This window comes from Poecilia latipinna, unplaced genomic scaffold (assembly GCF_001443285.1).
Source record: "Poecilia latipinna isolate Pla-1442-1.1 unplaced genomic scaffold, P_latipinna-1.0 Scaffold2105, whole genome shotgun sequence".
NCBI classification, from domain to species: domain Eukaryota; kingdom Metazoa; phylum Chordata; class Actinopteri; order Cyprinodontiformes; family Poeciliidae; genus Poecilia; species Poecilia latipinna.
This window is the reverse complement of record NW_015114721.1, coordinates 25,405-40,982: the sequence shown is the minus strand read 5'-3', so window position 1 is coordinate 40,982 and position 15,578 is coordinate 25,405. Positions and strand designations below refer to the sequence as shown.

General features: G+C 38.4%; 2 protein-coding genes across 2 annotated transcripts in view; one reads left to right on the top strand and one right to left on the bottom strand.

Moving 5' to 3' along the window:
- flii (FLII actin remodeling protein) overlaps window positions 1–7,198 on the bottom strand; it is a 19,404-nt gene extending 12,206 nt beyond the window's left edge. Inside the window, exons 1-9 of the mRNA XM_015017109.1 lie at window positions 7,045–7,198; window positions 5,121–5,231; window positions 3,210–3,281; window positions 2,994–3,074; window positions 2,649–2,896; window positions 2,442–2,545; window positions 982–1,157; window positions 707–864; window positions 544–628 (exon numbers count right to left, since the gene is read on the bottom strand). Of these exons, the coding sequence (XP_014872595.1) occupies window positions 544–628; window positions 707–864; window positions 982–1,157; window positions 2,442–2,545; window positions 2,649–2,896; window positions 2,994–3,074; window positions 3,210–3,281; window positions 5,121–5,231; window positions 7,045–7,107 (1,098 nt within the window). The 5' untranslated portion in view covers window positions 7,108–7,198. The remainder of the gene's footprint in view (window positions 1–543; window positions 629–706; window positions 865–981; window positions 1,158–2,441; window positions 2,546–2,648; window positions 2,897–2,993; window positions 3,075–3,209; window positions 3,282–5,120; window positions 5,232–7,044) is intronic.
- A 1,373-nt stretch (window positions 7,199–8,571) lies between these two features.
- On the top strand, window positions 8,572–15,105 carry LOC106936250 (desumoylating isopeptidase 1-like). The gene is made up of 6 exons (XM_015017113.1): window positions 8,572–8,762; window positions 9,016–9,037; window positions 9,195–9,264; window positions 10,601–10,710; window positions 10,819–10,941; window positions 12,255–15,105. The coding sequence occupies exons 1-6, from the start codon at window positions 8,672–8,674 to the stop codon at window positions 12,343–12,345; spliced, it is 507 nt and encodes a 168-aa protein (XP_014872599.1). The 5' UTR covers window positions 8,572–8,671; the 3' UTR covers window positions 12,346–15,105.
- The last annotated feature ends 473 nt before the right edge of the window (window positions 15,106–15,578 follow it).

Sequence of the window (15,578 nt, the reverse complement as noted above, 5' to 3'; positions counted from 1 at the left end):
AATATATATATGTATTTTTTTTTTGAGAGTATTAAAAAAAAAAAAAAAAAAAAAATTTTTATATATATATATATATATATATATATATATATATATATATATATATATATATATATATATATATACACACACACATACACACATATATATATGTAAAGAAAGAAGCAGAGCAGTTTGATCGGTTTTATATTGTTTTTTGCAAACATTAGTAAGGGCCACATATTGCTATAAAGCAATATGCAAAATGAGGTTCTACACACTAATAACAGAACAGGTGTTAAAAAAACAAGTCATAAAAACAGATTCCCTCACTAAATATACAAAGTTAAATTAAACAATGAATTTCCCTGTTTTAATTGACAGAAGTTGGTTTACAACCACAACGTCCAAATTTATTAGTCAGCTCCATTTATCTGGTTTACTTCTTGCTTTCCCCAGTCCTAAAAAAACATTTATAAAGAGTCACTTCGTATCAAACCCACATTAATGTGGTCAAAAGTGACAGAAACACCATCAATGTGGCCGTTTGTAACAACGTTGTACCTCCAACTCGGTTAAGAAGTGGATGGTTTCCGGCAGCGTCACCAGCCGGTTCTTGTTCAGCACCAACTTCTTCAATTTGTCGCACCTAAACGACACGAAACCAAACATTTAGAGAGCGTTGCAACATTTCTGAGACGACACCACGTCTGCGTCTACGGCGCACCTGCAGAGGCCCTCTGGGATGAGCTCCAGGTTGTTGTTGGCAGCCATGAACTCCGTCAGGCTGCAGAGTTTGCTCACGCCTGGCGGAAGCCCGTCGAAGTCCAGTTTGTTCGAATTCACGTACAGCTTCTTCAGCTTGGACAGCTTGCAGATGGCAGACTGATGGGAGACACATAAGCAAGCATTTCACCACCGTTCGGTTTGCGCTCTGGACTGTAAAAAAACAAACAAACAAACAAAAAAAACACGAGGTAGCCGGGTAGCGTCGGTTCTCACGGGCAGCGAGGTGAGCTGGTTTCGGCTCAGGTTCAGCGTCTCCAGCTGGGTCCACTGGTCGATGCACAGCGACAGCTCAGAGATCTGGTTGCTGCTGAGGTTGAGCCTCTTCAGGCTGCTCAGGGAATACAGGCACTCCGGGACCCGGGTCAGGTCGTTGCAGGACAGGTCCACGTCTGGACGGACAAAGGCGAGAAAGACGGCAAATGTTTACCCGACGGTACGAGTGTGATCTCTGAGGTTGCTCATCCAGAACGCGACCCGGAACGTTTTTCCTCCCAGGGTCTTTGCAGTGTTTTCTGTGCAGAGTCTCTGTAAACCTAAAGGAAACTGGTAACTGTCACAGAACTAAAACTAGTTTCAGGGTTTTTTTTGGTGTGTTTTTGGTCTTTTTTTTTTTACATTTCCTGACTTTATTTTTTGTTTTTCAGGAAGGAAGCAGGAAAAAGAGGGAAAGCCGAATCTTATGGACAGCCTGATTTGCCTTTGGGATCAATAAAATGTTTCCGAATGTGAACTGAATCTAAAGAGTGACGACGGATGTAAAGATGGAGCTTTTAGATAACATAAGAAACAAAATACGGAAGCTCATGGATTTGTTGCAGGAACACCAGAAATAACTTCAAAATGGCAACTCTCTGAAACAAGAGTAAACTGCCTCCTAAATCTGAAAAATTAAGCTCATAAAATATCTGGTGGCATAATTTCTCTATCCTTCCCTCACAGTTATAAATCGTACTTGCTTTTCTTGGATTTTTTTAATATAATATTAGGTTGTCATAATTTGGTATTTATTTTTTAAGATGCATGTCGTCTTGGCCTGTTTCACAGATTTTTAATAATTAAAGTAGAAATTTTGTTCATGATACAGACTCCTGGCAATTATCATTTCTTTTTATTTATTTTATAGAGCACAAACCCTGTAAAATGTTCTGAAATTAACACTTTAAATCCCCCCAAAAATGTTTATTTAACATGACTGTTTCCTCTCTCCACTTCCACAGATGGCTAAAGGGAACATTCAGGTTTCATTAAACTAATTTATCTAAATCTTCCAGTGCAGTTAACTCAATCTATTTTACTGTAAGCAATAGAAGTCACTAGAATCAGACATGAATAAACAAGGTTTAAATTAGAGTACTGCATTTGGCCAAAATCAGAATATACAGGTCAGGTTTTCTAAAGATCAGTCGTCAGCCAGAAAGCTGCACCTCTAGTTGAAATGCTGCAATCAAAAATACTAATTTACTTCCATCTTCTAAGGCTAGAAGGAACTAGATAAGAGTTTAAACTAAGATTGAACCAGTAGGGAATGCTCAGCAGCCTTCCATCAAAACTACCACCTCCCTACCAGGTTGTTTCCTAGATTCTACCCTGGAGATCTGATTTTGCCCCCCCTCCCAGTTCCTGCAGCTGAAACAACCCGGGGTAAAACACCAGGTCCAGAAAAGCTTCGCTACCTGCCAAATTAGTCAGTCCCTCCAAACTGGTGGGCATGTTGCTCTGCGTTCTCTGCGTGTTCCTCAGGTGAAGCGTCTGCAACGCCACCATGGCCGGCAGCTGGCTGCTCAGAAACACACACAACAGGCCAGCTTCCAGTTTAGCTGAAAAAGCTCCACACACACACACACTGAAGAGAAATAAAGGTGTGTGTGTGTGTGTTTTACCGCAGCTGGGCGTGCATGAGCGGGTTGTTGTTCAGAATGAGCGTCTGCAGGTGCACCAGGCGCCTCATCTGGGGCGGCAGGCTGTCCAGCTTGTTGTCACTCAGGTCCAGGTACAGCAGGTCGGTGAGGTTGATGAACAGCTGGTTGGGGATGGAGTCGATGCTGTTGTGGCTCAGATTCAACACCAGCATGTTCCTGCTGTTCTCTAGGTCCCTGGGGATCTCTGTCAGCTGGTTGTAGCTCAGATCCTGCAAAAAAGAAAAAAAAGAAAAAAGAAAGAAGTGATATTTTCACTCGTACATGTTAACTAACCAATAACGTGTTTAACAGGTGATGGTTTCGCACCAGGACGGAGAGGTCCTCAAGCTGAAAGATGTCATCTGGGACTCCAGAGTTCTTCAGGCTGTTGGCTCTGGCCACCACGGCCTGAACAGGGACGAGACGTGAGACTCCACACCGGAGCAAACAGAAAACAGGGCAGATGCACAAGATTCATTTCTACAGTAAGGTGTGTGTGTGTGTGTGTGTGTGTGCGTGCGTGTGCGTGCGCGTGTTAGTTACCCGCAGGTTTGGTAAGCTGGAAAGTTCTCCATGTAAAGTGGTCAGGCTGTTGTGACTCACTGAAAGATGTTCCTGAAGAATGGAGATAAAAAGGTTGCACTCGTTAATAAATAGTTCTTTATCTGAACAAGAGGTCGGCTCAGCCCACAGGTTCCCCTCTGCAGCCGAACGCGGCTCTGATGTGCGCTGATCGGGCTCGTCGTTTACAAAATTAGCAATAGCTAATATGGATGTGAGAAGGTCCTTTTGACGGAAGAGAGAGACAGGGAGGATAAATGTTGTCGTAAAGCTGAGATGTTTTATTCTTTTGAGTTTGATCAAACATGTAGAAATCTGTGAATGTAAGGCTCTACTTTCTCAAGGGAGTAAACATGAACTGTCTTTGTAAACTACTAATTTTTGAAGCTAAAAAAACCATGATCCTGGTCAAAAACAAAATCGTGATTATTTGTCACAACGACTCATTTAGTATGAAAACTCGTTTTATTCACAGACTTTTGTCCTTTTCTTTCAGATTGCAGTAAATTTAAAGTGTCTAATCAGAAGGCTGAAAAAAAACATCACAGCATTTAATACCTAGCAAAAATAAACATTTATCTTTTTTTGTTTGTTTGTTTGGAATGCTCTGCTTAAAAATCTTACATTTAGTTTTTTACAAAGGTGATATTATTTTTGAATAAAAGCAGCTCAAACATGTTTCCAGGCAGAGTGGGCCACGTCACATCAATCTGTCCTCTCTTAAATCATCCAATTACAAATTTCTCAACATTTAGAGTTTTACAAAGACTTCTGCTATTTGTGTTTACATATCCTGAGAGCAACAGACGAAGGGATGTTTAGTATTTTATAAAAAATTTGACCTTTTTCAAAAATGTAAATAAACACAAATTTGATTAATTGCACCTCGATATGCTGAGATGTAACTAAACAGTTATGACACAGTTAAATATAAAGATATTTTTAACTAAACAATGACAAAACTAAACCGTCTCAGAAATTCAGGGATTGTTTCTGTTAAACAGAAAAAAAGTTTTTTAGGATTTTCTGAATGTATGCGATGAAATTTCTCTGGCATGTTTACAAAAAGCCAGATACATATGAGATTTAATTCTTTCTTAAGATCCACTATGATAGAACATGGACGTTGCAGCAGTCAAGAACCAAACATTTAAATAAATATTTCATTTGAGGAGCTATAAGCCTCCAGAAGAGGCTGAGTGTTCAAGAGAAATGATTCCTGTTCTTTGGTTACAACGAGACAAAACGTGATCAATGTCGAGGACTGCAAAGACTTTCGATCGAGCAACATGGAAACCGACGTCAACGCTTTGATCAGGAAGAAAAATGAACCTGTCCGTCTACCCGGATCGGTAGAGCACTCAGGCGCACTTCACTGAACGCGAGGCATTAAAGGTTTAATACAGCGTCCCTCCAGAAACGCTCACAGTGCACATTAGGAATAAAATAACTGCATTAAGCTACAAGAGCAAAAGCTTTTAAAGTGGGAGGAAGGAGCTCCCAGTCGTTTCAGCTGAGCTTTGAACAATAAAATAAAAACAAGTTGAAATAGTTCTAAAACAATGAGCAATTCTGTTAAAAAGGTGGTTAATCATTTTTTAATTTGTCACTTCTTTTTTTGGGGAAAACAATCTATTTAGTACAAATAAGTAACTTCTTAACCCACAAGCCCTTTGTTTCCAAAAGACGAGGCTGCACATAATCTAGTGTAGTGATTTTCCAACTGAATGGAAATAAACTTCCTGTCTCAGCAAAAACCTGTTACTCTGCCCTCAACTGAAAGACCGAGAGATCATAGTGTCTACACGGTGATACCGCATGAAAAAAAAAAAAAAATGCTATAAATATAAACGCTTTGGGGGGGATTAAATGAAATCAGTTGCAATAACTCACCAGCTTCTGGAGAGAAGCCAGCTCCTCTGGGAGGTAACAAAGTCCCGTCCTGTTCAGCTTCAGCCATCGCAGGCTGCTCATACACTTGACGTGTTCAGGGAAGTATCCTCCCTGCAGGGACAGACGCAAACAGAGAGAGATGGGAGGATAATTAGGGAGAAAAACTCTGGAAACACAATTAAGACAAGCACTGACTTCAAAACAATAAACCGAACTGGAAGTTTCTATAAGGCCAGAGAAACTTTTTCAATCCTGATCAGACAGAATGAATGAAAGCAGCAAGTTGAACACCTGATTTAATCTGTGACGACTTCTTGATGTTACCGAGGTCAAATCTGTGTATCGTTGAAACAGTAACTGCATGATTTAACCCAAAAATAAACACTGTTAATCTGTGGAGTGTATTTATAGTCTGTTACAGAGAAGCAGGAGAACACAGATAATGTAATCTGGCTTACTTGCAAGGAAATGAACTGCGTTTTTGTTTTAATAGTGACTTTATTATTTTAATGACTAAGCAAAATCTGAAATAAAGCCTATTACATACAATTAATAGATTTGCATTTTCAGGAAGTAATTGCGAGATGTAACGCGTCTCAGATGGAGTTTAGGTTTCTCAGTTTAAACCTTCAGCCCACTGCTGAGATTTCCCACAGCTCTGAGTTCTGGAGGCTGGTTCGTTCTTCATCATGACCTATGCATGACCCGACTTCAGGCTTCTGGTTCAGGGATGCCAAGACATTATTTACATTTCCCCAGGACATGAAATTTCTACTTCCTTGTTTGACTCTGGAAAATGAAGCTTTTTCTCTTCTTCCAAACTATTTAGATTGATACCAAGGAGCTCAAACTTGGCCTCGTCTGAGCGCAGTACTTTCAAAAGTTGTATCTTTTTTTACTGTCTAATTTATGCCACACATGCACAAATTATTGTGGAGGCAACACAGACCCGTATTGCCTTAAGGGTCTGTGTCCTGCAACTTTTTGTTGTGTCCCTGTGGTACCACTGGACTTCAAATCACTCCAGAGTGCAGCTGATAAATTCCCTCTCCTCGTCTAGGAGAGCTTCTCTACAAGCCCACCTCTCAATGGCTTGAAAGAATGAGAGCCTTAGCGTGACCTAGTCAAAGTCCAGATTTGACTAGATCCTGTTGAATGATATGAAATTGAGCGTTCAAGCTCAAAAACCCTTAAATGTGCCTGAATTAGTGGGTCAAAATCTCACTGCTGCGATGGAAATAGAGTCAGTACCAGATGTAGAAACCGCCTGATTGCAGTTGTTGTTGTTGTCATCAATACGATCTCTCTCAATTAATTAATACACAGAATGAGGTCAAGTTATGACATTTTGGCCAATCATTGAGCAAACAAAGGCTGTCAGGACATACGGTAGTCATGACAACACTGGTTGATTTCAATCCCTCAACATGCTCTGACAAAGTTCAATAAACTGCAATTAGCTGTTATCTAAACCTGCAGCATCAGTCCATACTGGCCTGCATTGTGAAAACAGTAAAAAAAAAAAAAAAAACGTATCGACGCGTTACAAGCAACCCTGAAGCAACACAGCTAAAGTTAGCTAAAAGTAAAGCTAAATTAGCAGGGTGACGTGATGGTGGAAGTGGCTACTTTGACCCAAACTATACTTAATTGTTGAATAAGTGACAAACTTAAGAGAAAGCTCTTCACTATCTTTTCCTTCAAAGTACAATTTAGCAGGGAAAAATAAAGAGGTCAACAGTAGCGGACATGAATGCTACTTTGTCATTTTTACAACTGGCTAACGCCCAATGCTCCTAATGTTAAGCTACGCCTCTGTTTCAGCCATTTGTTGCCGATTCTCACACTTGAATTAGCTTCAGCTAAAGCAGCGGGTAAACAAACACTGGTATAAAACTAGCCAAAGTCAACCAAAAATTCTTACTTTAAAGTCGTTTCCACTGAGGTCTACCCCCCTAATGAAGGGAAGAACTCCGGTGGCAGCCATTTCTGACTAGTTGATGTCAGCTCCTCCACCCTTAACTGTCTATTTTGGTCCGAAAGGAAGGAGGGTTGTGGCTGTTCTTCTTTCTGGTTTTGACAACGTCTGAACACCGCACGTTCGAGCACATTACTGCCCCCCTCTGGTTCAGGATGTTGTGGATTGCAAATTGCGGTAGAAGACGTGGATGCGCCCCCCAGTGGTGGACAGCTAACATTACGCATTCTCCTCACAAAAAACCCCATCAAAAATAAATTAAAAAAAAATATGGAAAGCGGGCCACTCCCCACTCCCAACGCAATTTAGTATAATACTAAATTCAATTAAAATTAAATTAACTAAATTAAAGCAGCCTGTTGACTTCATAATGCAATTAGAAAATTGGGTCTACGTGTGTTACGTGTGTGTGTGTGTACGTAACACACTTCTACTTCTTCTACGTGTGTCTACGTGTGTGTACCCTAATAAGAGACAAATATTATTCCACGAAGCTAATAATCAAGAAGCACAGCAAATAGGTCAGGCATAAAGTTGTAAAGCCATACAATTGAATTATGTTATCTATTTCATGTTGAGTATTACCCAAATACTAATCTATCATAAATGACTGTAACTAAACCAGGAGCAACTTTTATAGAAAATGAAATGAACAAGATAAAAATATAAGCAACAAAAAAGTAGTATCATCTGCTGTTGCATTTCAGACAACTGTCACAACTGGGGGTTTTGTATTTACTTTAATTTTTAAGAAAGACACATGATTTTTGGAGAAAGTTGTTAAAATAGAAAGGTAAGGAAAGTACAGAATTAATTAGAGAAACTACCAAAAGCCTAGCAAAAGCATAGTAGCCCTAGCTGCAGAGATTCACAGCTCAAGAAACACATAGTGGTGGTAGCATCATACTGTTGACTTTTCTTTATCAGGGACATGGAAGCCGGTCAGAGTTGATTGGAAGATTGGAGCAGGGTTCACCTTCCACCATCGATTTATCCTTTTTCTTCTACTTCAAAATCATGCAACCATATGTGATGATCTATCACATAACACCGCAATGACAAGTTTAACAATAATTAAGATGAAACAACAACAGCATATTGTTTTAGAAAATAATTTCTTTTACACAAATATTAGTTTTTTTTTTAATCTAAAATAGGATTGCATTTTCTATCCTTTTAAGCAGTGATTTAATTAAGACAATTTAGATAAAACATTTGTCAGCTGAGAACATCGATTTTTTAAATTATTATTATTATTTATTATTCATATGACAATCTTCGAGCCCAAATCGTGATGTTAGGCTTAAAATAGTGTGAAGTCACAAAAACAGTTAACAGAAAAACGTGTCATTGACCTTCAACGTAAAAATACATGCTCTTTTAAAAACTAATCTTGATGTAACGTCTCCTCTTTCTCTGTAGAGGTTAGTTTTATTTTGAAAGTAACAAAAGCGGAAGTCAGCAGACGTAATGACATCACCCTTCTGTTAACTCCTCCCCTCCATCTGTACCGTTTAAGGGTCTGCAGTTCAGCTAACCGAGATAAAAAACCAGATAATTTAGAGTTGAAGTAATGGATAAAAATATACCTCGGTACAATGTTCAACTGTATATTTACGACCTGTCAAGAGGAATGGCTCGCAGCCTTAGTCCTATCATGTTAGGTAAGTTGGTATTAAATAATTGTAATTAAAAAAAATAGCGGATGCAGAATGGCCGAAAGGGGACAATATGTGAATAATATCTTTTAACTTTACACGTCTAAGTATTATTTTCCCAGTTTATTAAAATCCTGACTGTTAGAGGTTGTACATTATATCATGGGAACAGGGATGTCATTGGTTTAAACGGGCTCTTCAGAACCAGTTAAAATGGGTCTGCTGTCTCCTACCGTCACTAATCATCTCCTTGTTGCAGGTAAACAGCTGGATGGTATATGGTGAGTCTGACTTCCTGAACCGTAGGAATACTGTATGCTCTGAAATACAACTACAACATGTAGGGCAGTAACTTAAAGAGCATTGCAAAATCTGTATAGCTTGCTACAACGTTTCTGCAGTCTGTAACTTGGATTTACTTTGGCTTTTTTCTTGCAGGCACACAGCTATAGTGGCATATGGTGATGAGTTCTTCTTTGGAGGGGAGGGCATCTCCAGCTGTTCACCGGTAAGATGGATTTGCAGCTCCTAACAGTGAACTTCAGAGACTTTTTACCCTCCCTTTTAGTCACCCTGCTCCCTGTATGCGGTGGCAAGATAAACCCGAGCCCTTTCTGTTCACAGCTTGGCTTATCATAAACTTTCAAATTACTGCTCTCACTGTCGATAGGAACAAGTGTTTAATTTCCTGACTAATGAAGACCAACACACATCTGCTTTTCCATAATGACATGTTCTCTTGTCTTTCTAATTTTAAAGAAAAGCTAGGAGAAAATAAAAGAAATAATTTAATTCCTTAAGATTTCAATTATTAACTATTATAAAATAAGTATACATTTCTTCTACATAATATATATATACATATATATATATTTATTTATTTATTTATTTATTTTTCCCACTGAATTCTATTTTTTTATTATTATTATTATTATTTTTGCAGCTGAAATTATTTGAAGGATTTTTACCCAGGAAGCAAATAAATGGCGCTAGGCAACAATACTAGTCCCTGTTTACACATGGAAGACAGAAGATGGCTTACGTATTAAGATTTGGAAATGCAATAGTTTATGTTTAATTGCACATTTTAAACTTGAACATCAAAATTTTAAGTGCAATTTTGCATAACTGTTTTGTTTGTTTTGAAACAAATGTCGCGACCTCTTGCTTGCCTGTGTATTGTTTTAGTTTTTCTCACCATCACAATAAGATTAATTAAAAAAAAAAATTCTCTTGGTTTTTGTTTTGCTGTTTTTCACTCAGTTAATGTGTTTTTCTTGAGAGTAAATCTGTAAATATTCTGCTTTTTCTATGAATTGGGAAAAAAAGCTACTTTTTGACAGCTTTTTAAAAATATTTCACAAAAAATGTAGCTGTAATCAGAATACTTTATTGTGCTTTTTTTTAATGACCGTGCAGAGTCTAAATGCCACTAATATAATTAAACTTTCATAGACGTCACATGGAAAACATGATTGAAGCTGATAATGACATTAGTTATAAAAAAAGTAAAAAAAATAAAATAAAAAAAAAAGTAGATGCATAAAATTCAATGGTAACATTTAAAAGAGCGCCGAAAGACGAGACCAAAGCGAAATGAACAAGAGAAAAAAAATCCTGTTCACATACGACATTAACTCTTTACAGTTGTTTATGTTTATGGTTGTGATAAGTACCGTCTTCCTCGCTGCAGCTAATTATTGATGAGTTTCCACATCCAACAAAGTTGTAGCTTTTAGTTTTGCCCTGAAGGAAAAAAAAAAAAAAACTAAACTAAATGAGCGGGGTGTTGTTCCCACGGCATTTCAGTTTCAAAACGCTTTTCTCTGTGTGGTTTATGTCAGGGAGGGACGATGCTGGGGCCTCCAGACACGGTGGTGGAGCTGGGCGAGACCGAAGTGACGGAGGAGATCTTCATGGACTACCTCTCCTCTCTGGGAGAAACGACATACAGGTCCTGGGGGCCGTCCTGTCCTCTTTTGTAGCGAAGCTAATCTCGGTCCAGTCGTGACTTCAGCGTCAAGATGATAAATCTCAAACCTTCTCTTGCTTGTTTGTTCAGAGGCGACAGGTATCGTCTGTTCGAGCACAACTGCAACACGTTCACCAACGAGGTGGCCCAGTTCCTGACTGGCAGGTCCATCCCGTCGTACATCACAGACCTGCCGTCGGAGGTCCTCTCCACGTGAGTGACCGGCTTCCACAGAAACTGGTTTAGAGTTACGATAAACGGACCTGGTTTATTCTCCTGGAATGACACGCCGGTTTGAGGGGAGTTTTGGTTCGGTCACAGCTGAGACAAGTTTTACCACAGATTCGGTGTGATCTGCTTCCAGCTACAGACATGACCCAGAGCTTCTCTTACAGGGATAAAAAAAAAAAGGCAATTATGTTACTATTTATATGTAACACACATTGTATATTGTCACCTTCCTAAAATAATAGCTTGCTGAATTTTTTATTCTTTTTGCCTAAGACATCTTTTGTAAAAAAAAAAAAAAAAAGAAAGAGAAAAAAAAGTGGTGATTTTTGTTGTTGCCAAAATTACTTTTGGCAAGAAACAATGACTTGGGCCATTATTTTAGGAAAGTTAGGATATGTAAAATGTGTATAAGATAATTAGTTATTAGTCATCTGCAACTTGTTTAAATCTGTTAAGACCTTTTTCATCCACTTTAAATTATAGAGCAGGAGCAATTGGTATTTTTTGTTTAACAAAAGACAGCATGCGAACTAACACGATTCAGATAAGCCGAGTATAGAGAGTTTATTCTAAAACATTAATAAAATCAACTCACCCAGGTTAGAATATTTTTAAAATGACGTAAATAAGGAGCTCAATTCCACTTTCAGTGCCTTTAAAGGTGAGGAAAATAAACATGTCAAGTGTATATTTAGGGATTTCCATTGGTAATGTTTTCGTAAATGTTGCAGCATTCATTTCCCAAAAGCCGAAATTGAATCAACTTGGAAGTTGGATCCCTGGTTCGATTCCAAGCACAGATTCTTTTTGCATGATGTGTCCACGTTCTTTATGGTCCTGTAGACAGAGACCAGCCGCCCTTTGACCCTGCAGAGATAAGCAGTGTAGATAATGAATCAATGAGTGAGTGAGTGTGTGTGGTAAATGTTCATTTAGGACACATAAATGCAGTTTTTAATAATCAAACGTGTAAATGTAAAAAAAAAAAAAAAAATCTCAGATTTTAGTCAATTTAAAGTGTCTCAGGTTGTGACTGTTGTGAAATAATATGAGTTATGGGTTGAAATCCAAACACTTTCTATTTATTTCTCTCTTTCTCGCCTCTCCGTCACTTAAAATCAGTAAACGGAGGGTCTGCATTTCTTAAAATTTACTTCAACTTAATCACAACACATTTAAATGGCTTCTGGTCTGATGAACCGTGAATTATAAAGTTTAATTTCTGTGATGGAGTCATTGATATGTAGTTTGTTTTTTATTATTTCAAATAAAATCTCTTTTGTCCCATCCTCCAGACCGTTCGGCCAAATCCTTCGACCGATCCTCGACTCCATCCACATCTCCCCGCCCGGAGGCAACATCATCAACGGCGGGAGGAACATCTGACCGCCTGTTGGAGCCGCCCGGTGTTCTGCAGGTCTCTTTCAGTGTTGCTGATCTCTTTTAATTCTTTTGTTTCCCGTCTTTGTTTCTCATTCGTTCTGCATAATAAGTGACCACCGACTTAAGGGGGAAATATTTTTCACATCCAAGAGATTTTACAGCATGCCAGTGATTTGACAGTAGAGGCGACGCATCTTGTTTTTGGTCTTTGTGCGATTTGTGAAATTGAAACAAACAAAAACACAGCATTTAATCAATGCAGTTCAATTTTCACATAAAACCAACTTGGTTTGGATAACCTTTTTTTTTTTCTTCCCCTCAATAAACACAATCTTCATTTGGAAACTGTACATTTTTTTTAAATTCGCCTAAGTTATCATTGTCTGATATGAAAATGAGAAAAAAAATGAGAATTGTATATTTAATCAGTTAATGTAGGAAACAGATTCTGATATTTACTCTCAGTATAAGATGAAGAATAACATAATAAAGTCTTCATGTGACGTAAATAAGGAGCTCAATTCCACTTTGTAATGGATAAATTAATCAAAATCCCTGAAGGTTTTACTCTGAAACAAAATTTTCCATTGAAAATTTAGTGTTAAATTACACTTGACTATGTTATTCATCGCTGGAGTTTATTCTTTAAACGTATTTATATTTGGTAAAGTCATCCTGACTTTAAGTCGGTCACATTTCTATATTTGCACCTTGTTCATGTTTGTTAGCCTTTAGTTTATGTCCAATCAACATTTTTTTTTTATACGTGTCTGTAATCTGTTTTGATTTATATTTTCATTTTGTTGACGCACAATATGTTGTTGAGGAATAAGAATAACTTAAACATTTTCCTCTATAGAAATGACTCCATATTTTTCCATTTTGTTTGTGTTCAGTACATAAAGAGTTTTCTTTAAAATTCCATCCTGCTCTCTCAACAATACAACGATAACCTGCTTGAGTCCTTTAACAGCCACCAGAGTGTGTTTGAACTCCAGCACACCTCTGTGCCTTCATCCCCCTCTGCCTAACTAGACTCTCAGCCTCCATAAGGCTGTTTAAAGTTGACATAGTGTCTATATAACAAAGAAGATATAATAATATGAATTACACATCTAGTGCGCAAAGCAACACCCTCTACCATCTTATTGTAGAACACGCGTGATGCACCGCTTTGAGTACAACACAGCACCCGTCCACACACTTACTGCTACCCCGGGTAAAATGACTGGAAGTAAATTAATCTTTTATCGAAGCAGAAATATTCTCAAACGCCAAAGAATTTGAGAAATCGATTGGGAATTGGGAGTGTTTTTAGCGTTAGCCACTCTTGACCCGGATGTTTTGAAGAACCCCTTTTGGGTAATTGGACAGGGTTCCATCACCCCACAACTTTGTTTTTTGTTTTTATTTTACAGGATTTAAGTCTCAAGGCTGAGACGGCCTTGGAAGAAAGATAGTTTTGTGTCCCATCAACCGTTTCTGTGGCCAAATTCTCTTCACCATCGTTCTGCACAACTACCCAAAGTTAGTTCAATTTCAGTTTTCTGCCAAAAAAAGTCACTTCTTCTGATATATTTCAGATTCTCCTATAGTCCGACACATTGCACCACAGTCGGCATGCAGCGCTTATCCAAATATTCATCCGCCAGGAGTTTTTGTCTTCATCGTTTAATCTTTAATCACAATCCCATCTGAACCGAAGACACAACTCTTGATAAATTCGCCACAGTGTCAAGCAAACTCCACATGTTTACGTTTGTAAAGGTTGGAAGCTCTTTTCCTGGGATGCCTCCAAGGTGACTGGCATGTAGGTCACGACTTATGGTTGCTAAGGAAACGTGGCTTTCTTTTAACTCCCTTACCATATTTCTTACTGTGCACTGTGGCAAATCTTCATCATGTTGCTTTTACCTTTTTAATTATTGCTTTAGCAGAGAAAACCTAAACTCTGCTATTTACCAACTTTCCAAGATCTGCCTTACTTAAACCTTCTCTCTTCCCATTTTGAAGAGAATTTGGCCTTTTGTCATGTCATGTTTTCACCACTAGGCAAACAGGATGTTGTGATGGTCAAAGTTCCTGATCTACAGATAGCTAAGGGATATTTCTAAATGTTCTACACTGAATAAACGTACTAAAACTAAAGGGTGTAAAATTATTCTCCTGCGATGAAAGATTAATTTGTTTCAAGGCTTTTTAAATATCCTTAGCAGGGGTGCCAATTAGTGCGGGAGGGGCGCAGTACACTAATTAAACGGCTTTAGGGTCTTTCCAGAACCTTTTTCTGCACGAACACAAACTACGAGCACAGTATCGAGAAGCAAGAATCTCCGAGGGTCTAAACCAGCATTAAGCTTCATGTTCTCGTGCAATAAACAAACCTTCCACCCTCGCTTTCCCAGCAGCCACTGGGGTCGGCCATTCTTAGTCTCGCTCTCCTGCATCAGGACGCAAATGCTCCAGGAGAACTTGAGAGTTCCCCACCTTCTCTCCAGCTCACTGACACACCAACCCGACCGCTGAAATGTATCGCTGAACAAGTCGCCCTTTATCGCGCCGGTGTACGTTGTTGCTTGCTGCTAGCCGTCCTGTGAAACTGCAGATTGCACCAGATATTTATAGGTATTGTTTACCGATTTATTTAAGAACAAAACAGTGTTATATATTTCTGCACTTTGTATTGTTTGTGTAATGTGGGTTTTTGTTTTTTCCTTGGTATTTCTTTGTAAATCTATCTGTGAATTAAAGTCGTTGAAACTCCTTCTGTGGTGTTTCTTGTCAAATGCAGCGATTCTCAGTAGGCTTTAAACGCCGACTCACGAGTACTTTGATGAATTAAGATAATCTGTTCAAATGAAAGAATGCATATTTTCTTTGTGTGTACCAATAAACATTTTACATCACTGTGGAGAAAATTCAGCCCGTTTTTCTTTGCCAGATTTTTAATTTTAGCCACAACAGAAGATTATAAGATTATAGCACAAACATACCAATACGATTGAGGTCATAACTTTGACTAGGCCTCTCCAAATCCTTTGTTTTTTTTGTTTCTTTGTGTTACAAATAGCTTTATAGCCTGGTAGATGTTGAATGTCTTCAAATCAAATCATTGAGTTTGTTTAGGCTACTTCATGTTGTCATGCATGCATAGAGGAGGTTCATGAATACACACACAAATGTTGAGATTATTTCACATCAGGTGTTGGAAAATGAAAGCTTTTCTAGCCCACCTG